The 26,077-nt window shown below is 36.9% G+C and overlaps 1 protein-coding gene across 4 annotated transcripts; it reads left to right on the plus strand.

The window, feature by feature from the left end:
• The first annotated feature begins 3,402 nt into the window (after positions 1-3,402).
• LOC117420780 (ubiquitin-conjugating enzyme E2 K) lies at positions 3,403-25,252 on the plus strand. 4 transcript variants are annotated; one of them, XM_034034415.2, is made up of 8 exons: positions 3,406-3,613; positions 12,129-12,222; positions 15,686-15,744; positions 16,682-16,785; positions 19,470-19,552; positions 23,755-23,854; positions 24,381-24,509; positions 24,989-25,252. In XM_034034415.2, exons 4-8 carry the CDS (start codon positions 16,753-16,755, stop codon positions 25,061-25,063), a joined length of 420 nt encoding a protein of 139 aa, XP_033890306.1. In that variant the 5' UTR covers positions 3,406-3,613; positions 12,129-12,222; positions 15,686-15,744; positions 16,682-16,752; the 3' UTR covers positions 25,064-25,252. The 4 variants fall into 4 exon arrangements, with proteins under 4 accessions (XP_033890305.1, XP_033890306.1, XP_058888615.1 ...); XM_034034414.3 differs by lacking the exon at positions 16,682-16,785 and having other exon boundaries at positions 3,403-3,692; XM_059032632.1 differs by lacking the exons at positions 3,406-3,613; positions 12,129-12,222; positions 15,686-15,744; positions 16,682-16,785 and adding an exon at positions 20,216-20,306.
• The last annotated feature ends 825 nt before the right edge of the window (positions 25,253-26,077 follow it).

Raw genomic sequence — 26,077 nt, forward strand, 5'->3', positions numbered from 1 at the left:
AGGTGGGCGCCCTGCCGACAAATTCTGATACACATGCAAAACGAAGTTCAAGGCTAGCTCTTGAGGCTTGGTGAATTTATAAACAGTTCCCTCTAGTGGCAAATGTAAACCCTGTTTTTTACTCCATTCTTCCACTGTCCCTTCTGAAAACTAAACTTGAACTTTCCTTACTTCTTGCACCTTTAAGCTGCAGGTCACTGGGTGTATGTTTGGTGGTTTATTCTTTCCTAAGTTAGAACATTCATATTGAGCTGATATTGCCAACATGGGCTTATAAGGCATTGGTTAAGTGTAGGTCGCCTTTTTTTTTTTGACTGGTGAAATATATGGAGATGCACAAGAATCACTCTATATCAATCACTCTATATCACATACACGTACATGATGTATCACATTTACATTTTATACAAGCCTTGATCACATCATTAAAAAGCTGATGCAGTAAGCAAAACATGCAAATAAATAACAGCTTGTGCAAAGCAGCAGCAACATATATTTCCACTATTGGATCATAAAAGCTGTTTTCTTTCCTAGCACATTTATAATAAATAAGTGCTTGACCCATCCTGTACTGATCCAATTATATTTATTATGATGTGGCCAATATATATATATATCAAGCCATTAATGTTTTAAATGTTGTTTTGCTTCTTCTCTTCTTCAATACTGCTAACCTGCTTTTCATAGATTTTGTATGAAGATTCAGAATAACTTAAAAAATATGGGGAACCTTTCTCAAAAGCAGTACCACTCAGTTACCACATGTTTATCACACTTTACCATGGTATTTTTGCACAGTCATTTTTCAGTTTTCCCATGCTGTTCCCATAGTTATATTCTACTATGCATTTGCCATGATTTTTAATGGAATGGTTTAACATACCTTTCTGGGCTTTACAGTGCTCATGCTCACCTATGCTTTACCATGCTTTCACTCTGCTTTATCACACATTGCTATGCTTTTACTATGGGAGACTTTTATAAGACCTACTGTATAGGTGTAATTCAGTCTTTTACAGCAACTACTGACTATGGTAACTGTGCTTTTTTTTGCATTGAAAGGATACATCACTGGTGGTACACCTTAATATTGACCTATTGAATATCACCATTCTATTGTCCTGGGCTTTCACAAGCAGAGACTGACAGTTGTGTCAAATTATCTGCTTGTTAAAGGACAAATGTCCACTGGTGTTTCAGTTGAAACCATAAAGGACAAATCCATACTAATGAGTCCTTGCATGTAGTATGCCCCTTTGCCAAGAGAGGGCTCTGCACATATTACAGCAAAAATTACCAGGAAAATGTGATCAGCTTTTATATGGGAGTCATCCACTCAACTGAAGACAGACTTTAAACAGAAAGCAGTGAGTGTATGGAATGGGTTTCCAAGCCACGTTGTTACTGCTGAATTATTGGGACCTTAAGAACTGATTATTTCTGTGATCAATTTTTCTAATGTCTGTCTTCATTATTTTTCATAATTACAAATTAGAGCTGGCAGACAGTTACCAATTACTACAAATGAATGTTTAAAACTTTACAATTAAAAAAAAAACTATTTTTCCTTGTGAAAATGCTACATATATACACCACTCAAAAGCAGCAAAAAGTGTTTACAAAAGTGACTGAAACATATGCTGGGTAAAAACCCGAAGAAAAAAAAACCTTTTGTGTCACACCCTTGAAAGAATGGGCAACTTCCTGTATTGCTGCTGCAAGTTACTATGGCTTTAATCGGTCAGTGTAGCCAATTGTCCAATAGTCCAATCCAGTGCTGTTGCTTGGGGCTCTTACCAACCTCATGCTTCAGTTTTAGCAGATGTATAAATTGGCTTGTAATCCAATCAAGACCAAAGCTTTTTTAAATCAATGAAGACAAGTAGCTGGAATAGCAATATTCATCATCAACAGATGGAGCGCCTATAACAGGTTTCTCCTTATGTCACACCTACATTAATTGTTCTGCATGTGCAGTATGTATCTGTCCAAATGATTGGTGATGTTTTTCCCTTTCAAGCTGAAATGTTTTCCTCCCCTTTTTCATCCAAGAAAAACTAACAAAGATGGTAACATGCTTGGATGGTAAATGCCAATCAAAGGGAGTTGGTACGCAGTGTGACCGAGAGGTCGAGGTTACTGGGCCATCCAGGACTGAGGCTACTCCAGCCCCTCTCAATATACCAAACCAGTGGGCCTTGAGCGCGGACTTAGTGTGGGGCCAAAGCAACGACCCCACGCTGGGGCACGCTTGAGAACAGGTCCGGTCTATTGAAGGTAAAGCTGTTGATGCCGCTGGGGCGCTAGTATTTCCACACTTCATTATCAAGGGGCAATTGTTATATAGGGTAAACCTTGCCACGGGCACGGGATAGCCTGTAACACAATTGATGGTTCCCCCATCTTGTCAGCTCGAGGTCATGAGGCTGGCGCATGATATCCCTTTTGCGGGCACCTCGGAGCTGATAAAATGAGGGAACGGATATTGGCTCGATTTTAACGGGTAGGGCTTCATAAATAAGTGTCGAAATATGTAGCCACATGCCCAGACCGCCAGAGAGTAGCACTGGGTCGAGTGCGCCCTGCATGGGAAGAGTCATACGCAAAAAACACTCATTATCATATTATAGACGTATCCCCCCAAAACTCAACTGGACACGACCATCGTGACACTAAAATAATGAAGCGTTCTTACCTTTGTATAAGTTAGTTATCACGAAGTGCAGAGCGTGTGGTTTTCACCTAACTCTACTGTGCAGAATAAATTATTTTTAATCTTTTGAATAAATTATTATTTTTTTCTATGGGTAAATGTCGGGACTTTCTTTATGCATCGTGACGCGGGACATTTGCTGGGACCGTCCCGACCATGGGGACTGTTGGCATGTATGTAAAGTATATTTCAGGTTTTTTTTTTTAACAAAAGTGCATTTTCTGTTCATTGCTTTCTACACATACATTACGGTGGGGTGGGTGAGTTATAAGATTATAAGATATTAATATATCAGCGCTGCCGATTATAGCCTCCCATTGCTGCAAGAGCTGCATACCTCACAAAATGTCGTGACAAGCAAGTTTCAGGAATGAAGCTTCTCTTCATTTAAAACTACCTCTTTTTTTTGCATAGAAGGTTAAATAACGAAATATCAATTAGTAGACAGATATACATTTGACACATTAAATGTATAATTGACAGTAGCTTCAGGTGTTTTGTGTACCGCACCGACATGAATGTTTCTTGTTTCTTGTTTTTTTTTTATTTTATTTATTTTTGGATTGTAATTTACGTATTTCAAAACGAAACAGGCATTGTGGATGCATACTAAATATGGAATTTCATGCTAATGTTAGCTTAATATGTAAAGGTAATGACAGTTCCTGCTGAACTCGTAATAAACCGCCCCAGAAATCCATATTCTAGTCGTCTGGGAAACTCAGTTTGTAAAGTGTTGCTAGCTGCCACTGTGTGCGCACACTCTACGCTCCGCCATTTTGGTTCAGGGGGTTTTCTGTTTTTGTTGTTAAAAAAAAAAAAAAAAAAAAGAAGAGAGAGAGAGAGGAGCCGAAGTGAAGCTGCAGCTGGAGGCCTGAATCAGGAAACAGCGACAGACCGGTGAGACAGCAAAGCCATGGCCAACATCGCAGTGCAGAGAATCAAGCGAGAGTTCAAAGAGGTCCTAAAGAGCGAGGAGGTTAGTCGTTCTTACACTACTCTATGAGAATGGCAACTAAATTCACGTCAGTTAGAAAATAAACATTTTAATTGGAACAACAACGAGCGAGGCCCGACGAGAAAGAGAAGGAGAAGCTAATGTCACCCCGACCGTGGCCAGCCTAAGGCAGCTCCTAGTTGTGGTTGTGAGGACCGGGCAGGGTCGAGGGAATACCGGGGATCATAAATAAATATAGGCCTATTGCAAGGGGGGGTGTGCAAATATAAATGGGGGCTTTGTTAAAAACGTTGAAATAATAAATGATGCAACATTACTGTAACTGGATGTTGAACTCAGAATCCACAGGAATAATGCAGTAGAGTGCAAGCTGGTTCATTGATGACATTAAAACACGTCCAGAATATAGTGTTGTCAGATTCTTGGCGAAGCGGTCTGAGAGGCTAGACGAGCTGTACGGTTGCCGTCATCGCGAGGGGCACCGCTGTACTTGCTATGACTGAGTATGAATTTACCCCCAAATTATTGTTGTTTGAAAGTTATGTAACAAGGCGACAATATAGATGATCATAAACATTACAAATCACGCGCATTCTGTGTTGTATAAGTATGCAGTGCCGGAGCTAGGTTTTTAAAAAAAAATGAACTCAATAATTACTGTTAGGTACATACTGTATTTGTTTAATTAAAATGTAATCCCTGTATAGCATCTCCATAATTTACATAGTCATAAAACATTTCAATCTTAACACGACTCCTCAAAAACCATTTACAATTTGCGAGTTTTTACCCGACTTACTTTTGATCTATACAAAATGTAATGCAATGCTTCTATTTAAACCTCCATCCCCTCAGTGATGGACAAACGGAATAAATATTATCAAGTGATAAAACAGAAAAAAAAGATCATTTCACGTTACTCAACGCATTGCTTTTATCAAACATTAGTTTACTAGGGAAAGCACAGGGCCAATGCTCCAGAGTGGGTTGTTTCATTGCATTTTATTGGCACTGCAAACATATTTGATTCTGTAAAATTGTAGTCATAATTCTGTTAAAAAGACATTACTCCTTCAGTCACCTAGGCACTAACTAAATGAAAGCAATAGGTAAAATGAAAACCTCTTTGTTTATATCGTTCCACATGGCTCCCAATGTTTATGGTGTTTTCTTGTGTTGGGTAGGGTATCAGTGAATGTAAATACTTCAAGGACGTTATACACAAAATAATACAACAAAGCAAACAGACTGGTTTCAGGAATCGGTTCAGAATTAATCCTTTTGGTTTTCCCAGCTTTAGCGTGCAAATGTGTAATATTGCACTTCGTATTAGCATTAATAGCAGCTGGGGACATGCGCTGCGTTAACTCATACATGCCATATTTACATGTACATGTCTGTTATTTGTTTAAGATGTTTCTGTATTATTTTGAAGTGCGAGTGCTGAGCGCTGCTAATTTCCCAGTCAGGATTGCCTTGCTTTGCTCTGTTCTTGTCTCTAATTCGTCGTAACCAGGCAACCGGTATAGTTGAGAAAGTTATGACACTGAATCGCATACTTCCATGTTGGCTCTAAATTCTCTATAGTTTATTACATGATGCTGACTATGATGGAGCCACAATGGTGTGGTGTCACTTTCATAATCTCCACTACTGAGGCTGTATCATTAGCTAAATGACATAGTTTAAAATAAACACTTAATACTCCAAAGTTTTCTCTTGATTTGTACTAAAATTTATTATTATTATTTATTTTTTTTGTATATACCATTTAATGTGTAAGCTCAACTACCCAGATATTCAGTTATCATTTTTGTACATTTTCTGTTCAGATACATTTTCATAACCAGGTAATTCTGCCAAGATGTATTTGTTTCGTGTCAGTGAATCAAATAAACAAATATTTAAAATTGATTCACTAAACTGAACTGAATCGAGTCAGTAAAAAAACACTAGCCATTGAATTACATCGGCATTGTACCCAAACTGTATTAACCCACTTGAGAGCGTTTACTGATTGATTAGACTTCAGCTCCAGCTGTTCTTAATTGTCCCAGCTTAAACTGTCTGCTTGCACGAACAATTTAAAACAAATATTTAAAAATAGCTTACCTCGATCAGATGGCAATATTACGAGCTTTCCTGCGGGCAATGTCATTGATGAGGTCAGATTAGCTTATTTCTCATGCAGTGTCATTCTCTGTGGACAGCATGGCCAGTTGAATGAAGATACGTTTTTATGAGTTTCAGTTTGGAGAAACTCCTCTCACCTGATGCCACGTTGACATGGATTGATAACAGAATTCGGAGTGTTACTCAGGCAATGGGGAAGACATCAACAAATCCGTGGGATAAAATGAGCTGCAAAGCATCCACTGGTGATGATTTCTGTGGTAGGCTGGCCACTGATAAGTTCTTTACACAGTTCAATTCCATCGATGTCAGACCCTCTTTAATCTGTCAAAAGTGTCTGAAGATTTTCACACTTGGAGCGCAACTCCCCTTTATCCAGATCTCTAACATTGTGGATGTCATACAGTATACTGAAGTATCCACAGTGTTCCTGTAACTGGTCAAAGCCATGCTCCACAGATTGCAAGGCTTTATTGACAAGAGTGTTGAAGCACTGAACATAAAATTGCTGTTCTGGATCTAGCGCTTCTTGGTTATATGCTTTCATAATCAAACTGCTGCTTCTTGCGGTGTGGTCGTTTAACGTTTTCTGCTGGGGATTTGGGTGTATTTCCCATTTCTTCAGCAAGGTCTCTGGCTGTTATTTGGCATCATTAAATCCTGTTTTGCGGTGCTTTATCAAGAATAAATGTGTTGCCTCAACAACTCAGACTGCTGCACTGATGTTGAATGATTTGCTTTGCAGGACTTTACTGACCTGATTAATGCGAAACAGGATATCGTACCACACAATAAGGAAGATCTGAAATTTATACTCCTGCAGTTTTTGTGCAAGAACTGAAGCCTCATGTCGCACTCCTGCATCAGACTCTTTTGTAAGGTTTGTTTAGTAAATAATAAGTCAGTCTTAAAGTAATCGTCAATCAAAGGAGTTTAATTTGGGAACAAAGCAAATCCAAAGGCAGTAGGCTATAGAACGCAATCGCATGCAGAAGCTGCAGGTACAATCTTGAAAAACAAATACTGCAGGTCAAAACCATCAGGTCTCCTATAGATGGAAATATTTTGAGCAACAAAATACAAGTTACAGACATCAATATACAGAGCAGGTCCCATCCGTCTACTCCCACCAATGAACAGAGTTGGCCCCCCTTTATTGGAGGCGCGCCAGCCGGCGCCCCGTGACGACACCTTTAGCCGAAGCTTTGTGTGTCAGAACCAGTTTCAGTGGGGTTAATTGTGGTTAAAACTTATGCTCAAAATCTGCTTTTTAAGTAACAAAGCAACTCATGGATAAACAAGGTTCATCCGCCTGAGGTCCCAACTGCTCTTTGAACCATAAATAAAAAAGTTTGTTATCTTGATTCTTAAATATGCAGGCACCTTATGGCTGCATGCAAATCTACAGTGAGAGCCTCAATGATTTCTCACTTTGTTTGTAATTTAAAGGGGTATATAAAATTATTACTACTTATATAAAATCTTTAAACCTTACATCTTGTTCTCTGGCAACAGCAGTGAGAGCATCATGCACCTCTCCAGTCTGAAACTGTATCGCTTTGACAGTCTCCACTTTGCACTCCAATTGTGTTTTAGACAGAGGTTTTAATGTAAGGCCTGATACATAGTCAGTGAAAAATTTCCAGCGGTGAGTAAATGCAGAAAAATAATTGTAAATTCTTTGTGTGACAGCCAAAAATGTGACTGCTTCATTGGAGCTCATAGCTGCATCACCAATGACACAATTCCAACTGTGGCATCCACAAGGAATGTAGAAAGCCAAAGGTTTCACGTCAAGAATTCTACATTGAAGACCTATTCTTTCCTTTCATATTGGAGCCGTTGTCAAAGCCGTGACCTCTTCAATAATTGATGTCTAATCCAAGGCTCACAAGTTCTTGCAGGAATGCTTATGTAAGACCCCAACCTGTTGTGTCTTCAACAACTAGAAAGCTTAAGAAGTAAGGCTGGGGTGATGCCTAATTTTTCACTACCGATACATCGTTCTCCAAAAAAGCAGATGCATTGATTTATTTGTGTTATGAAAGGGTAAAAAAAACCAACCAAAAAATGCAGTAATACATGTGGAGCTGTGGATTACTGTGTAACAATACTAATAATTCTTTAAAAACTATTATGCATATCAAATTGATTACATCTGTTTATGCATATAGTAATTAAATATATTTGATGTTATTTATTTTTATTTATTTATTTTGTTTTACCTTATTCGTGTTGCACTTTGTGACTCAAATCAGGTGTACAATCCAACATTTCAGAAAACTACTTTGCTTATTTCAGACATTTCAGAATTTTGTTTCTCACTTTCCCTGACATACTCTTATTCAGTTCGTTCTAAATGCCCTTGCTCAGTAGTGATCAAGGATTTCATGTAACATTGCACACCTGACGTGTTTCTGCATCACAGGATCAAATTTAGCAAGAATCTGAACCAAACCTAGAAAGTTGTCATTGCTCGTTTGGTACAATATGTCAACGAAAAGCAAGTGTGCTCTGCCAAGAACTGAATGATGGCTAAAAATCTTTCAAACACATTCTGCCACTTTCTTCTTCTTGGCGAATCAACATTTGATTTTGGTCATCAACCAGTGCTCAGAGATTTCAGGCGTAATTAGGCTTCCATCCTCTTTTTCTACGAGTCAGTGTGACAGAGTGGGGGGGTGTTGACTAAGCAAGGATGATACATTTTTCCAATCTCTTAATCCAGAGCCTGTAAGATTTATTGTTAGGTTTGAAAACAATTTACAGCAAAAACAGAAGACTGCATTGCTTGAAGAGGAATATACAGGCCATTTCCTGTGCCCCTATATAAGTAGTGTTCTGCATTTTCGGTTTTTATCTTAACAAATTTTTCCCAGGAATTTTTCGAGTTTATTTTATATTAAAATAGGGATAAAATCGGTAAAAATGTGTTTCTAATTGAAAAATCAGGGGGAAAAAATCTCAGTATACACGTACAAACTTTTGCATGTGGAATATAATGCGTAGCAGTTCTGGTTTCTGATTAAGTTTAACGTCCCTGAGATGAAGCAGAATCTGTGCAAATTGAGGCCACATTTTCTCAAGTTACCTGGTACTTTGCGAATGTCAAATATCAAATGAAATGCCACATAATTTCCTTTAATGTTATGTAAGTTGCATAAGTTGAATACTTTAAACCCAACCCAACTACTGAGTGACAGCACATTCCTACATTTCTATTGGAGACTGCTTGCGAGATTTCAAACGAGATTACAATCAGGATGGAGGCTTGTTAGCGGGATTTAAAGCTGTATTACAATTAAGATACGGAGGATTTAAAACAATTGTGGCGACATGTACAAAATGCCTACGCATAAAAAAGCCCCAGAATAATGTGCCTGTCAAAAGGGATATTGTTGTGGAAGACAGCAAAGGAAAGAAGGTACAACTTAAGTGTGCAAGTAATGTCGAGTTACTTATACATATTTTGACACAAAAAAACGCTCAAGCATTTTGGAAAGTAACCGAAAACACTTAATTTCATAAAAATATCGAAAACGAAAGCCCTAAAAAAAAAACAACGATTTACATAAAACTCAAATAGCTAAAAATTAGCACCAAAAATACAATTTAAAAAACCCGAAAAACAGAAGCCCTAATTATAATCCTTGCAGCGAATAAAGCTAATGTTATGGAACGACCACCCCTAATGTTACCAAATGTTTTGCCAGTACGCAGAAATATTAAAATAGCCCTTTCAGAAATTAAATCACTGTGAACAAATTTTCAGAAAGTCACTCATATCACTAACACGCCTATATGTAGACATTATTCTTGAAAATGTTTCTTTGTTATGGCTTATGCCAGAAGGTTGAGATTCAATGTTGGGTCTATTTACAAAGATACATATTCAATATAGAACACAGTAAAACATCGCAGTCCAAACGCGGGAAGCAGCGTCTTCGGAAACAGGAACCATTTATTAAATACCAGCTGGGAAATCACGGGGGGGTTTCAATTTATTGATTTTCAGATTTGCAGTGTTTTTTAATGTGTACTGTATGAATACTAGTTCACTTTGACCTGGTTAATCCAACATTTTTCGTTTGTCAAAATTGAAATATGACAGATTTCAGAAATTAATGTTGCAAGTACATCATTGCAAATCATGTTTAAGATAAATAAAAAAAAGCTGTTTAGTGTCTAAACACATGTACCATGATAATATTAATAATGCACAAAAACTTAACTGTTAATTTAATTGCCACATCTATCTTCTGAATTCCATCAAGATTTCAATTATTGCAGATTTGTTATTTTTAATAGGAGACTCATTTTCCCCCTCTACTAGAAAAAATACTTTATTTGCAGCAGACTTTTTATGGCAATATTTTTTTACAGTGTAGAAAAAAATGTACTGACATATTTTAGTCCCAGTGGTTTCACTCCTTATAGCTACCTGCCTATAGCGTAAAACAAGGCAGGTGGAAAGTGTATTAATGAAGATGCACCCTCAAAATGAGACTGAGCCATCTGTGAGGTGGAGAAAGGGGAGATGATGGGAGAATGAAGCAAGATGACAGTGTAACTAATGAAAGTACAACAGGGTTATTAACAATGTACTGTAAAATAGCATGTGCCACTTTTGCCATGCTCACTCTGCTTATTCAGGAAATTAAAAATAAAATAAAAGGTTTTACCTACCAACCTCCCCTATTTTTTTTTTTTTCCAGCGTAACCCGAACCACACATTTTTTTTTATTTGGCCTAAGTTGTACTTGATTAATTGAAACAGAAGTGGATGAGAAGCAGTGAATACCCCATTCCTAGTCTTTTCATGCATTTGTAACGCGACCTGTTATAGTGTGGAATTGGTTATAACATGGTAAGGTCGTGGCTCCAATTTGCTAGGATAAATTGTAATAGAAACTAAAAAAAAAAAAGAAATAAAAGAAAACCAACAACACTGATTTTGTTTTATTGTTGTTTTTACATCACCATATTTAAACGCATATAGTACTTATAAAGCTCCTGTGCTTACACTATTTTTTTTTTCTACAAGTAAAAACACAACTGTGTGTTAATGTTACAAAACAAGTACAAAACAATACGAGTGTGTAGAAACGCCCTTGGATTCTGTGTTTTATTTATTTATTTATTTATTATATCCAATTTAAATAAGTGATGTAAACTTTTAAACGGGTGGAATAGCAGTTTTTATTATTCCAACCGTTGCAGGACTGGTCTACAGTTGTTTGTTTGTTTGTTTGTTTGTTTGTTTGTTTGTTTGTTTGTTTGTATGTGTTTTGTTAGCAGGGAAGCGGTAAGCTTGCCTCAGCTGGGATTGGTGGGTGACGTCCGGGGAGGCAGGGACATGAAAGCATATAGGGGGGTGCCCACATCAGCGCGGGCAGAGCTGTGTGAATGTGCTGCTGCGAGAGTGCAAGAGTGTTTGTTGTGTTTTGTGTGGCCAAGGGAATAACCTCCCAATAAACCGTGGATTTGAGTACCTGCAAACTGTATGTGTCTCCTTCCTTCATTTTCCACGGTACACTGCAATATTAATTTGACTTGTGGGCATTGTAAATCATTTCGGGAACAAAAATGCCAATATTCTTTATAAGGCGAAACACAAATAACACTGTCTCTTAATTATGGACCCCCGACATCCACATTATAACAGAGTAGCACTGTACCATTGATCCTGTCACCACACTGTAACTCACTGTGCAGCACGTATTGGTACCCCAGCGATCCCACATCTGTCTTGTTTATAAGTGACATAACAAGTATGATCCTTGAATTCTCCAATTTATTGTGATCCAGAACACACATGCCAACTTCAATTCTTTTTGTTGCAGTGCTATCACACAGATATACAACCACCCACACACTGTACTATACACATTTGTGTTATATGCATGCACGTTTTTTCTCCTGTATTACAATATTTAGGATATGATTGAATTTGGAGCATTGTATTTGGCTTATGTGGTTAGTACTGTAGCTGTCTTGACCTCTGGAATAGTGGTGAGCCCAAGAACTCAAGAGACTTTGTTTGACAATTGTATTTGTGTACAGTGATTTGTATGCAGGCTGGGAAAAATCATATTTCCAGCTACCTGAATGGATATGTGGAATATCAAAATTGAAAGACTTTTCTCATGGGACACTAGCAATTTTAAATATTCCTACATTATTCAGAGTCTCATTAGCATGTGTGTTATGGCAAGTACTGTACATTGTTTGAAATTTAGCTAAGGCATCCTATAAGCAAGAGCACCGATGTGTTTGTTGGTCCACATAAGTCATTTTACTTGTTTTGTAACTTTTCTTTTAAAGACGAGCAAGAACCAGATCAAAGTCGATCTTGTAGATGAGAATTTCACGGAATTGAGAGGGGAAATAGCAGGACCCCCTGACACACCCTATGAAGGTAAGCGATCTTTATGCAGTTGCACACTTATACACAGGTTTAGTAATTGTACTGGTTTCTTTGAGTTTTTCTCTGCATATTGATGCCATTTAAAAACGTCCGTATATTACCAGTTATGTGCATGAGCTTTTTGCTCTGTTTTTATACTTCTCTTTGAATGTCTTAGTGGAAGCTTGTGACTCATGACTTGTGAACTACTAGTTGGGTTAATTTGCAAATCTCCCCCCCCCCCCCCCCCATAACACAGAAAACATCTACCCACTATCTTTTACAGATCAATGAGGATAATCCTCTGCCAGCACACATTACTGTGCTTTGACAGCAGATGCATTCCGTGCCTTTGTTTTGTAGTAAAACAAACTATTTTAACAGACAGCAGTTTTTTTCTAATGTGTTGTATTTCACTGCATCCCAAATGATTGTTTATTTTGTGCTTACTTTGACCATAGATGGATAGATGGGTGCAGTTCTTGAATTGAGTGAAGAACCTAAAGACATGTTTTCAAATATTTCACCAATATTTATTTCAAATAATAACATGAGATCCTCCTTGTAACTAGTTGGTCAAAATCCATAACAATACATACATTTAAATTCAAGTAAAGCATCTTTAGTGTAAGAAATAAAAAATGATATTGAGATTTACAATCTAGATTACAAGGGGAGAGGCTAAAATAGTAAATTTAGCAGCTAGGGTCACACTTTATTCTAGCATTAGATGGAATAATTACTGGTCAACACTGCCATTAAACGCCAGGTAAAGCCTTACTACTGTACTACTACATGAGGTATTAAAACCTCTTCTGTTGGATTAAGTAATGTTTGATAATCATGAAACTGTTAGTTTATTTACAAACAGCCTAGGGAAGTTGTATGCACAGGCAACTTTATTGAATCGAAAAAATAACTCTTTGAGTACAAGCAAATAATTTAAATCTGCAGATGTCCCACAAGTGTAGTGTTAACCCAACCACAATCCATTTTTTACCAATTGCGTGGGATATTTGTTTGTTTTTTCTCAGAAATGTGTTTCTGCAATAGTATTACGGATAAGAAATGTTTCACTTTGAATGTTTGGCAGTTACTGTACAACTGCAGAAACACGTTTTTCTGAGTTGGGTGAAACCGGCAACAATTATTTGACACTTCTCTTAATATTTAAAATGGAAGTGCTCATTCAGTTGTGACTTTGTTTGGACATTCTTCAGCACGTTATTGATAGTATCCAAATCTGGGGGTACTGTATATAGAGGCATCCATCTGTGCTGTACATACCGTGGATGTAGGTCATGGTGATACCTTTTAATGATACCGATGCCTTTTATTATCACAGACATGCTGGTTCTTCATGTTGTGGATGTACTGTAGGTCGTGATGCCTTTTTTTGTGTGTCATTTATACTCTCTATTGTGTACAGTATGGTAGCTTACATAACTTGTTTACTTTGTTCTGGTAAATTTTAGAGTTGCAAAGTGACCTGTGTTGACCGAACAGCTGGTAGTTTTGCAATATATGCAGCAAATTTTATAAACAGATGTCAATTTGTACATAATTGTGATGGAGCGGATTACCCGTCACTAAGTTAATGCCCATATTGTTTTAATATGAATTGCCTGTAAGCATGGATATTTATTTTGAAATTATTTAGCAGATGCTTTTATCCAAAGCAACTTACAGAAAATGAAGTAAAATATAGGGCTAAAAGTATGTAAATTACAGGCAATAAAAATGCAAAACACACACACACACATATAGAATAAGTATAAAGGAAAATACAGAAATATATATAAATAGGATTTTACAAAAAATGTATAGAATCTGTACTGACAGTATCCAGATGGGAATGTAAACATCTTCTGGTGGGGAAAGGGGCCGGTAAAACTGTAGAAATGCAAAATGGTCCAAAATAAATCAGGGATGTAAAAAACAGTGTTTATTTTAATGTAAGGAGCACATTTTCTTTGAAATGGTGCTAGGTTGAATAGTTGTTGTAAACGCTACTGTTTTGAAAGGGTTAAAATGTGTAAAAGTATACTGGAACTTACTGGGAGTCAAAACATTGCAGCTGCCATTAGGGGGAACTAAGGGGAAGAACTTTTTTCAATGATTTATATGGTCAGGCTGATAAGTGCCTGTGACCAGGATGTGAGTGGTGAAATAAATGACTGTCCAAACAGCGTTTTGGTTCCCAACAAAAATGTCCATGTTTATTTAATAATGACAAAATAATGAAGTTACCCTTTACCAACAATGGTATTGGGAGCGAAATACGGCGGGTTTTCAGTCCCGAAATAATATACGCAAAATATCACAGTCCAGTTCCTAGTGCTCGGGGTTTCAAGTGAAGTGTTGTGCTGTGGATTAGTGCTCCAGGTGGTGGTTCTGGCTCTGTGGCTGCAGCTCCCGGGTTCCTAATCCTCTGCAATATATAAAAACAACCCCTTAATCCAGCATAAGGGGTTGTACTCCCGTAGCTGCATCCCCTTTGTACTACCCAACTCCTCCCTGCAGTCAGCCTGGCACCCCTGTTTATCCAATTGCTGCCCAGCCTGCAGCTGATCGCATGGGAATTGTTTCACGTACACACAGCTATGTGCTTCTCCCAAGATGGCCGACTTCCTGTTTCTGCCCACCGTCAGGCCGACCCGTCTATGGGGAAGTGTACCACCAACCTTACGCAACATAATACAAAAATAAACCTAAGACAAATGATACAGACATGCCAGTGTTTAAGTAGTTTTATAGTTAAATTTCTCGAAATGATTACCAATTTTTAAAGGTTGCAGCCTTACTGTTTATCCATACATTAGATCTATTGGAAAATGAGTGCTTAAAACAAATATTCAAACAAACGTTCCTACGACTGTGTTGTGTGTTTTTTTTTTACTCCTGAGAATTATTTCTGGTAATATAGTACTAATTATTATATTGTTTTTGAATATTGCATTTGAATATGTAAATAAATATTCCCTTATGAATTGCACCAATTGCTTTAAAGGAGGATCCTGCTCCACTCCATGCCACCAGTTAGTTGAAGTATGCAGCTGCATACAAATAATATTTTTTGGCAACAAGGTGGGCTTCCAAATCACATTGGTGTGAACTGCAATAGCAAGACCTCCTTCTTGCTCAAGTTGGGCTAGACAGAACGACAGCACATTGAGGTTTGGGTAATCCGAGAGGTTTTGGTATTTTGGGGAAAGTGCATATAAATGCATTGTTAAGGGGAGTTAGTGATTTTTTTTATTTTTATTTTATATTTATTTATTTATTTTTTAAATGTTGTATCTTGACACAAACTACCAGAAACTAGTGGGGGGAAAAAACACCATTATTCTGTGAAATTAACTTTTGGTTTTGAATGACTGCTGTATTTTATCAGGTAATGTCTTTCTTAAATATGTTCTGTTTTGTTTATTGTTCATGTTAACCTAATGTAATCTTCTTTTTTTATTTTTTACAGGAGGAAGATATCAACTAGAAATAAAAATTCCAGAAACATATCCCTTTAATCCTCCAAAGGTAGGTGTGTATATGTACTGTCTTAATGTCTATATACCATATCTGTAGCAAGAAAACTGCCTCCACATAACAAAACAAACAAAAAAATATACCTGCAAGTAAATGAAAGTACAACTATGGCCAAAAGTTTTGCATCCCCCTAGTTTTAGGATTGAGACATTTAATTTAATAATAATAATAAAAAAAAGTATGTTAACATAATTTAGGTCTTTTATTTAACATCATGTAATCAAAGAAACTACGAAATGATATTGCAAATGTCAACTGGAATCCATAAGAGTAGTACTTGGTATTTGCAGTGCTTTCCATTGTGTTTTAAGGCTTTCTTAATCGTCCGGCATGGACTCAATGAGGTGCTAAAGGGTTGAGTTATCCTCTAGATTACTTCATGTAGCCTTTCCACTTGATACCAGTTAGTTTCAGCTGCATGGCTGACTTTTCCTGATTTTCCTACACATTCTCAATAGGATTGATCTGGTGAATTTCCAGGCCAAAATTGAAGTGGCGTGATTGATACTGTTGTCTTATAACCATTTATTCACTTGTTTGGCTGGATGGCAAGGGGCTCCATCATCTTGGAAGTAGAAATCACTGTTGGGAAAACAGTTCTGAGCTGTAGGGAGGATGTGGTCTTACAGTGTTTTCAGGTACCAGTCCTTGTTCATAGCTGTTCCTTTGGGTAAAACATATAGGGATCCTTTGCCTTTGGCTGAAAAGCATTCCCCAGATATGGACAGTTTCCGGATGCTTCGTCATTGGGAAGGTACACTCTGGCTTGTATCTTTCTCTTTTGCGCCTTTGAACTTTTAATCAACCTCTGTTTCCAAAACAGCTGAAGGGGGACTTGTCAGAGAATTACTTTGGTCCAGTAATCTTTGGTCCAGTCTTTGTATGTACGACACAAATTCAGGCGATCTCTGATGTTTTTCTTTCTCAGAAGGGGCTTCTTAGCAGGCCTCCGTGACACCAGACCATTCTCCAAGAGATGCCTTCTCACGGTGCGCACAGATGCCTTCACTCCAGCTTCTTTCCATTGCCACAGTAAGTGGACACTACTGGCCATCCTATCTCTCAAACTTGAACGACATTATCTTTCTTTTACTAGGGGAGGTTTGAAGGCCTGCTCTCAGGCTGGACTGCCTGTCTCTTGTAAACTGTCCATTGTAAACAAAAGGATAATTTGGTTTAAAAAGACCCCCAGCTGTGAGCACAAGCTAAGTTTATTGTTTGGAGGAGTAAACAAAATGGTTTGGGTACACAGTCTCTCCCTGGAATTTACTTCAAAGACCACTTGTGTATTGAGAGATTACAAATAGAGTGACAGATATCTGGTTTACAAGGCTTTGTCTGGAGGAAATGGGAGTAGTTTGATCGCAAAGAAGACATGAACAACTCTGTTTATTTTCAAACTGCCCAATCATGTACCAGAATTTGGAAGGAACTCCAAGGGGAGCCACCTTTGAAAAACCTTTGACTTTGTCCTTCTGAACAATACTGCAAGCCTCTGGGATGACCCTGCCAGAAAATTAATTTCTTTGAGGAATTACAAGAAAAAGGAAAACAATCATTGGAAACAAAATAATTCTTGGGAACTTTGCAAAATGTTCTTCACCCGGAGGAGTCGACATATCTGTCTCAAAACTTTGTTTCAAGACAGTATTTTGAGACTTGAAGTTATTTCTAAAACAAGTATGGTAAATATGGAGATTTTTTGAATTTCCATGGTGCATAGAAATTCTAGGATTAATTAGAAATCCTATGCTAATACTTTTAACCTTCCTAATTTTGTAACATCGAAATTAACAAAAGTCATATTATTTTTAAACTGAGAGTTGTCTGATTTTATTTTTGAATGTTAATTAAGCACTGCTAGAAATAACACCTATTTAGTCAATGGGGAATATTGTTTAAAATATTAAATTAGCTATATAACATGAACATAAAGGATATCTATAATTATGAAGTTTAATCTTGGTAATTTAATTTGTTTACATTAACTGGTAAAAGTTAGATATTTTCTTTTGAGATATTATAATTAATGTCTATACTAACCAATGTGGTTTACTTAATTTACCCTAGATAATCAATACAGTACACCCTCGCTATCACGAACCTGTTGGAGTCCAAGCCTTTTGTTCGTTATTTTAACAACCTGTATTCACGATAGACATGCCTGCGTTATTCCTTTTTTCAAATGATCAATATAGTTTCCAGCTTTGTTGCAACATGAAATTATTTGTGTTTTGGAGGCATAGTCACACAGCGTGCACTTTTTATTAAGACCAGAGAGTTAACTTCACTGCGGAGGTGGCATCACATTCGCACAGACTGGGGTGTTGACAGTGTGTGTTTATGTTTTTTTTTTTTTTTTTTTTTTTTTTTTTTTTTTTTTTATATAATTTAGTCGTCGCCAATTATTTTTACCCTGGTTTTCACCCCAATTTAGCATGCCCAATTATTATCTGTATCCCCGGCTCACCGCTCGCAACCCCCCCGCCGACTCGGGAAACGGAGGCTGGAACACGCGTCCTCCGAAACGTGCTCCTTCCAAGCCGTCATTTTTCGCACTGCAGATCCACAGCAATGCCACCAGACCTATAGTGCCGGAGGACAACACAGATCTGGCGGCTCCGCTGCAGAGCCACAGGCGCCCTATCGGCCACAGGGGTCGCTGATGCTCAGTGAGCCGTGGATTCCCCTGCCGACCTAAGCCCTCCCTACCCGGGCAGCGCTCAGCCAATTGTGCGCCGCCCCCTAGGAACTCTCGGTCACGGTCAGCTTTGACATAGCCTGGATTCGAACCTGCGATCTCCAGGCTATAGGGCACATCCTGCGAGGAGCGCCTTTACTGGATGCGCCACTCGGGAGCCCCCGTGTTTATGTTAACTTTAAGTTTTTTTTAATTTTTTTATTTGGGGTCCAGGGGCAGGTTCATTATAATGAAGGCCGTTATAGCGAGGGTGTACTTTATTAAGTTATAAATATCCACCACAGCGCGTTTCCGAGGAGGTATGGCACTTCTCTAAAGTTATAAAATCTATGTAAAAATCGTGCTTGTATAGCTTAAATCTACTCGTTACCTCTTCTAATTGTCATATTTTGATTAATTCTAATTGAGTAACATGTGGCAAGATTTGTCATGTCATTCATGTTAGATTTCTAAATCTCACATTTCTCAATTTGTCAGTTTTTCTTTAAGTACGTGTATATGGAAAACTACAAAGCGGTATGTAATTTAATATGCTAATGTAACATTATTTAGCAGGTTTCATTCAACTTTATCAAGCAAAATTAGATAATTCTAGGGTGATGCAAAACATTTGGCCACAGCTGTACATCTTTGATGCACTTCAAAGTCTACCGCAGCAGTATAAATCCAATCACAAAAACTGCTGATTTTATTAAACTTACATATTCAATATTTAATTACTTTTGAGATCAATCTTGATGTCCCAGTTCATCAGCCTTCTGCAAAAAAAATTTTATGTTACGGTTGTACAATATGTTTTATCCATAAATTGAAAACACTTAATGATGGTGTATATATATGAACGACAAAATCTGTTGGTAGTCGCAACCATCTAGAAGCAGAGGGTCTTCTCTGCAGGGACTACCATCCGTGGCTGTGTTGTATTCGATATTCCCATTGTGCTGCCTCTTTTGACAAACTCTGATGCTTGAGCCTCATGTAAAACCAGCATTGTAATTCTCTTCTCTGTTTTCAGGTTCGGTTTATTACAAAAATATGGCATCCAAACATCAGCTCAGTTACCGGTGCAATTTGCTTGGATATTCTAAAAGATCAGTGGTAAGTTTCTAATAATTCTTAGGGCACTTGCACACACTTGCAAGTGATTTGAATTTTAGTTCACTTGCAAACAAAAACATTTTTTCACTTGAGTTTCTTTAAAGTGGATTCAGATGTGTTTGTTTGGTTCACTTGCAGCTTCATCTAGACTAGAGTTATGTTGGTTTCACATTGAACTTTTCCAACTACACTCAGCTCTCTTGCTGATTACTGGAGCGGTCAAGGCTGGTCAGCGGCAGAAATAGCAAACCCAGACTCAAACTGCAGTTTAAAGCTCCTTGGCACACTTAATAACCAAAACACTGTAACACATAAAAAGAGTTTTTGCTCTTTTGTTACGCTTAGTTCAAACAGTTAAAATACAGGGGTGTGCGGTGTTTGAAAAGAAATTCTTGTCCAAGGGACAAAATCCTAGAAAAATCTACTTGTCCATAAAATCTACTTGCCCCCTCACCGTCCCACAAAACCCACATACAAATAGAATATAACTTTTTTTTAGGATTTTGCTTTTAAACTACGTCAGACTTCACGCACCAGGCCAATAGAAATACCTTTTATTGTGAGGTGCAGCATTTCAGTATCTTAGGTTTCGACTACCATATACAGCATGATTTTAAACCAAGAATGCTTACCGACTCGAAAGAAAAAATATTTTTTTTACAGATGTTGATGAGTTGACAGATCTATCTGATGGCGAACTTCTTCACATTACACACCCGTCAAAAAATTTGGTGTAAAATGAAAACCAGACACGGTATTTATAAAATTCTTTCTGATCCTACTTCCTGAGAGTTGTGGCTACATCCTGATACTTTAAAGTTTTTTTAGGTAGGAGATCACTAAATTACACTTATGAAGAAATTAATCGGAGTACATTTAAAAAAATACATTCAAACTAGGTAGTTGTAGGATACATTTCATCATAGAGTGAAAACGTTGTTCTCTTAATAATCTTCAGCTGTTTAGAAAGGAAAGGTATAATACAGAGTACTTTCAGTGGATATTTGTCTTGATATACAAGCCGAAAGTCACGTTATGTCAGTCAGACCTCAAACAGGTAGAATGTTCACCAGAGTAGAAGGGTTAAAGGATTGGTTTCTAAACTACATTACCCAGACCGATGATTGACGCTTGTTTTTAATACGTTTTGGTTTCCTATATGGCCATTGGAAAGAAATAATTTTGTTTAGTGGGCGTTGCGCTGTCACTCTGTCGCAAAGTTGTATTAAAAATAATTGTCAATCTATAGCGTTACAAACCTACTGCCAACCACCCAATTTTTAATTAGCTTTTTAAAAAATAAATAAATTGCTAAACCGTTACATAGAAAATAGTTTTTGTAATTATTATGTTAAATATTCTTCCTAAAGCTGGTGGTCAACGTTCACTGGGCTCTAACTGTAGACAAAGGCAATGTAATAATAGTATTGTTGCATTGAGGTTATGCATTTATTTATTTTTTTATTTTCATTTGTGTGTGCGAGATGTGCGCAGTTTAGAGTTTCAGGACCTTGCGTGACTCCCTAGAAATCTACAGTTTTTTCTAGCAACAGAACGTTGTGACAAAAGAAGAAAAAAAGTACTTGTCCAATGGGCAAAGTATAACAGTAAAACTTGTTGTTCCAGGCATCGGGTGATATGAAATGCACACCCTTGCTCTTATTGTGGGATGTTGTCATGAGTTCTTTGGAGTTTTGAGTTTTGAAATCCCTGTTACACAGACAGAAGTGTCTGTTGTAAGTGAAGGTAGTAGCGAGGACTATGCTTTAGTTGTAGAACATGAAAGTGTCATTGGAGAAATAAAAATGCAAACAACAAAGGACTGTGAACCGGGAACGGAGAGTAAAGTTATTGATAGTTTTGCCAAACCTAAGATAGATATCATGACCAACAACTGGTTTTCGAGAAGTACTCTGGCAAAATGTAAGTGGGCTGTAAGCTTCTTTGAACAATGGTTAAACGAAAGAATGCAAAAGCTATATGAAATTGCAAGCCCTTTTCTAAGTGTTCCGTTTGAAATGTATAATACTATAATTAGGGCTTCTGTTTTTCGGGTTTTATTAATTGTATTTTTTGGTGCTTATTTTTAGCTATTTTCAAGTTTTATGTAAATCGTTTTTTTTCGGGGCTTTCGTTTTTGATACACTGTATGAAATTAGTGTTTTCAGTTACTTTTTGAAATGCTTGAGCGTTTTTTTTTTTTCCTGTCAAAATATGTATAGTAGTAACTCGACAGTACTTACACACTTAAGTTGTACCTTCTTTCCTATGCTGACTTCCACAACGAAATCCCTATGGTCACAGGCACATTCTTCTGGGGTTTTTGTGTGTAGGCGTTTTTGTACATTTCGCCACAATTCTGTTTTAAATCCTCTGTATCTTAACTGTAATACAGCTTTAGATCCCACTAACAAGCCTCCATCCTGATTGTAATCTCGTTTTAAATCTTGCAAGCGGAGTCTCCAATAGAAATGTAGGAATGTGCTACCACTCGGTAGTTGGGGCGGGTTTAAAGTATTCAGAACGAATCAATGATAGATGCAAGTCAGGAAGGCGGGACATTGCCCTGCAGCACTGGGAAATGTATTTATTATTATTTTTGTAGTAGGTTTTATTTTTAAATGGGAAAAGGTTAAAGTCAATGTGAATTGATTCCACAGTTTTTCCTGTGTTTTCCGGTGTTTATTGGCTATCCACCGATTTCATTTTTTTCGTATCGGGTGTGTTTTATCGGTTAAAACCGAAAATCAGAAGCCCTAACTAATTAACGAATTGTTGAAATGATTGTTGCATAGTAAAATGGTATTCACTTTTTTGTTGAATTGTGTGGACTCTGGTTTAGTTGACGAATCAATAATTTTCTGTGGATTCGTAGCACAAACTGGATTTGTTAATCAAAAATATATGTGCCCCACACTCCCTTCCCTTCAAAGCCACACAGACACTTTTAGTTAGAAGATTCATAGAATGAATCCATCAAAAGATCAGAGGGTGATGATACAGAAATGTTTTAAGGCCACACAGAATACACAGCTATGGCCAAAAGTTTTGCATCACCTAGAATTAAGATTGAGACATAATTAAAAAATAATTAAAAAAATAACTATATGAACACCATTTTAATCTTTTATTTAACATCAAGTAATCAAAGAAACTACACAATTATATTGCGAAAGTCTACCGAAAGCATTCATAGTAGTACAGTATTTAATGTTAGCTATTCATTTAAGTGTATGGAAAGCTACAAAGCAGTATGTAATTCAATATGTTAATGTAACATTATTCAGCAGGTTTCATTCAAACTTTATGAAGCAACATGAGTTAATTCTGTAGGGTGATGCAAAACTTTTGGCCATAGTTTTACTATTAGGTATCTGCATTAGATCTATATTTTATTTATTTATTTATTTATTTTTCAGTTCTTTACTGGTTCTGAGCCTCACATTTTATATTCACTCGGAGATCTCTTGGAAATAATACTACTTGGTAAGGGCCTCAGGTTCGCCTAAGCTTTAGCAAAGTGTTAAACATTTTGAATTTTGCTAACATATATATTTGGTTGCAAGCACTCCAAACATGTTTTGAAATGTGTTATTGTTATTACGGTTTAAATAGGAAATTACCAGTAAACAGAATCCTACTGCTTGTAGTTTTTGTTTGACATCAATTTATTTGGGGAAAGACAAACAGTTTAATGTATACAGTAAGAATGCAAGTCATGTGGCTATAAAAGCTCACAAAACATACCCAGTTTTAAGAAGCTAAAATACAAATGTAACATGTATGGCTGTGCTCCACTAGAGCATGTTTGAAACTGTAGCCACTGAAGGGTCACAGATTAAGAACTGTAGTACTAATATTAAGAATGTGTGCTGCAAAAAAAAACTTCCTGGGACTGCTATTTGGAATATGATGGAAGGTATTGTCTGTGTTCTTTTATATTGGATAATCCAGTAGTAAGAATATGGTTCAAAACTGTTCATCTTAAAAAATCCCTCCGAGATTTTTACATTACAAAAAATCTTTCTTAACAACGTTCTTGCATTTATCATTATTATTATTTTAGTTTTCCAGTTTATCTTCATTTTAGAATTTTGTGCAGTCCATTTAATCTGGGAATCACTGCACTACACACAGCATTTCTACTTAGTATGACAATTACTTTTTTGGGGTATTTCAAATACATTATCAATCCCTTTCAGGGCGGCGGCAATGACCCTTAGAACAGTGTTATTATCGTTACAAGCGTTGTTGGCAGCAGCAGAACCAGATGACCCACAGGATGCGGTGGTGGCAAATCAGGTAAGAGACCGGTCTCAGATTTGTTAGTATTTGATACCTTCATAAAAAGGGGTCTGAAAAGCTTTACATGCTAAAATGGAAAATGGCCTAGAAAATGTAATTGATCTGATTTGTACAGAAAGTATTTCAATATGAACAACCTATTCCTTAAAAACTCTGTATACACTCCTGCTTGCACCCCTGCTTACAAGAATCATAAACCTGTTGATGGAATTAATTTTAAATACAATTACCCAGGTAGTAGTTACATTGGAGTTCAAGTTGTGTAGGATTTTTCACAAAGCAATTTCTCTCTCTCTCATCAGGTGCAAAGCAAGGTTACATTCAGAAATTGTAATTTCTGTCACTAGATGTTAACTCACTTACACATAAATGGCAAATATTTGTTAGTATCCCAATTATCCTTGCTGTATATACTTGGGAAGCTCACCTAGAAAATAGAAGTTTCTGACTTGCCACACCACAGTTAATATATAATATATATATTATAATGGATGGTTCAACATATTTTTTTACCTGTTTGCAGTACAAGCAAAATCCAGAAATGTTTAAACAGACAGCTCGACTCTGGGCGCATGTGTACGCTGGGGCACCCGTTTCCAGTCCTGAATATACCCGAAAAATAGATAAATTGTGTGCAATGGGCTTTGATAAAGTAAGTACAGAGCAGTGTAAACCGTTCATTTTTTTGTTTGTTTTTTTGTTTTAAACAGGTAAGTTTGCAGAGAAAATCCTGCAATTGGTACAACACCTGCTTTTACTTGATTAGCTGTGTTTTTCTAAAATGATCATTTAACACCTGCACTAAATTATGTACCCACACTGGTTGGCCTCTAGCCTGTTGTTCTTTTGAAAAAACTGTTTTGCAGTGTTGAGCAACAAATATTGTTTTTTCATTTTAATTATTTTTCTTTTTTCTTTTTTTGTTTACTACTGTCACTATCAGTTGTGTGACCCGAGCTAGATCTGAACCCCATGCCTGACAAAGGCAATACGTATACCCCCATTATTAATGCGTTTTTTACAGTGCACCTTTTGCATTTATTTTAGTTAACTATTGTCATGTGTTCAGTTCTGTCTAGAATGTAGTATTACAGTACTTCATTATAACTAGAATTGTTTTTGTTTTCACAGAATGCAGTAATAGTGGCCTTGTCTTCAAAATCGTGGGATGTAGAAACTGCAACAGAACTACTTCTGAGTAACTGAGTTGTGAAGGCTGCTTCCATAGGCCAGCTTGACCCTTCCTTGAACAGCACCATCTTCCCTTTTTCTTTTAGGATTACACCTAGGTTCCATTTTAAAATTGCTCTGTTACCTGGTAATGCTATCTAGACGCAACTGGAGACTGGAGAAATGCTCTGTAAATAAAGCTATTAAAAGTCTGTGTAAATTAAACATGGGGAAATACTTAACTTTTTTCTTACTAAATATTGTAAAGAATCACTATACTTTGAGCTGTGCTTAATATGAAGAAATCCAACTTTTAATTTTTTATTATTTTGTCAATGCGAGTATTTCTAAATCTCTTTTGGTTTATGGAACTATAATGTAACATGCATTTTAAACAAATGTGTTTTGAATGTGTCATAGCGGTTACACCTCTTCTATCATGTGGTAGCTGTTGTCATAGTGTTATCAAAGTGGACCCTAAACTGTAAGGTAAGCGCTGTAAAACTAGTGGTTTTAATTTGATCCTTATAGGGAATAAATATTGGATTGGTTTTGAAGTACAATATTCTCTTGCAGCCTTTAAATAAATAAATAAATAAATAAAAACTTGAATTAAAAGCTGCTCAGTTGATCACATTATAATATATACACACAGTCAATTCTCATTAAAACGAACTCCGATTAAATTCAAGTGATTTCCTGATACTGCAGATTTACTGCATGTTATTGTAAGTTACTTCTTATAATACGAATTCACCTAACATGAATTTCCTGTTTTTGCTAAATATATTGGAGCCCCCCAGGGAAGAAACATTTGAATTAAATGAATCATCCTAGTTCGAATAGCTATGTGTAAAGGATATTGTGAAATGTAATAACTTGAATTAGCAGCTCTACCCTGTTGTGTGTGGTTTATTTTTTATTTTTTTTTAGTGCTGTTTTGGAACAACTGATCCTATTATGCATTGTGAGAACCGTAGTGCTCACACATCAATGCCATTTCCATGATGTAGTGCAAAAAACTTGCAAGAAAAAGAAAGCTGTTGCTGC

This window comes from Acipenser ruthenus, chromosome 1 (assembly GCF_902713425.1).
Source record: "Acipenser ruthenus chromosome 1, fAciRut3.2 maternal haplotype, whole genome shotgun sequence".
In the NCBI taxonomy this organism is placed as follows: Eukaryota; Metazoa; Chordata; class Actinopteri; order Acipenseriformes; family Acipenseridae; genus Acipenser; species Acipenser ruthenus.

Bases quoted from the DNA above. Each gene is read 5' to 3' on its own strand.
- LOC117420780 (XM_034034414.3), top strand. From the start codon at position 3,630: ATGGCCAACATCGCAGTGCAGAGAATCAAGCGAGAGTTCAAAGAGGTC. The intron at 15,745-19,469 runs GTAGGTGTGTAT...CTCTGTTTTCAG, and splicing joins ATCCCTTTAATCCTCCAAAG to GTTCGGTTTATTACAAAAAT. The intron at 23,855-24,380 runs GTAAGAGACCGG...ACCTGTTTGCAG, and splicing joins ATGCGGTGGTGGCAAATCAG to TACAAGCAAAATCCAGAAAT.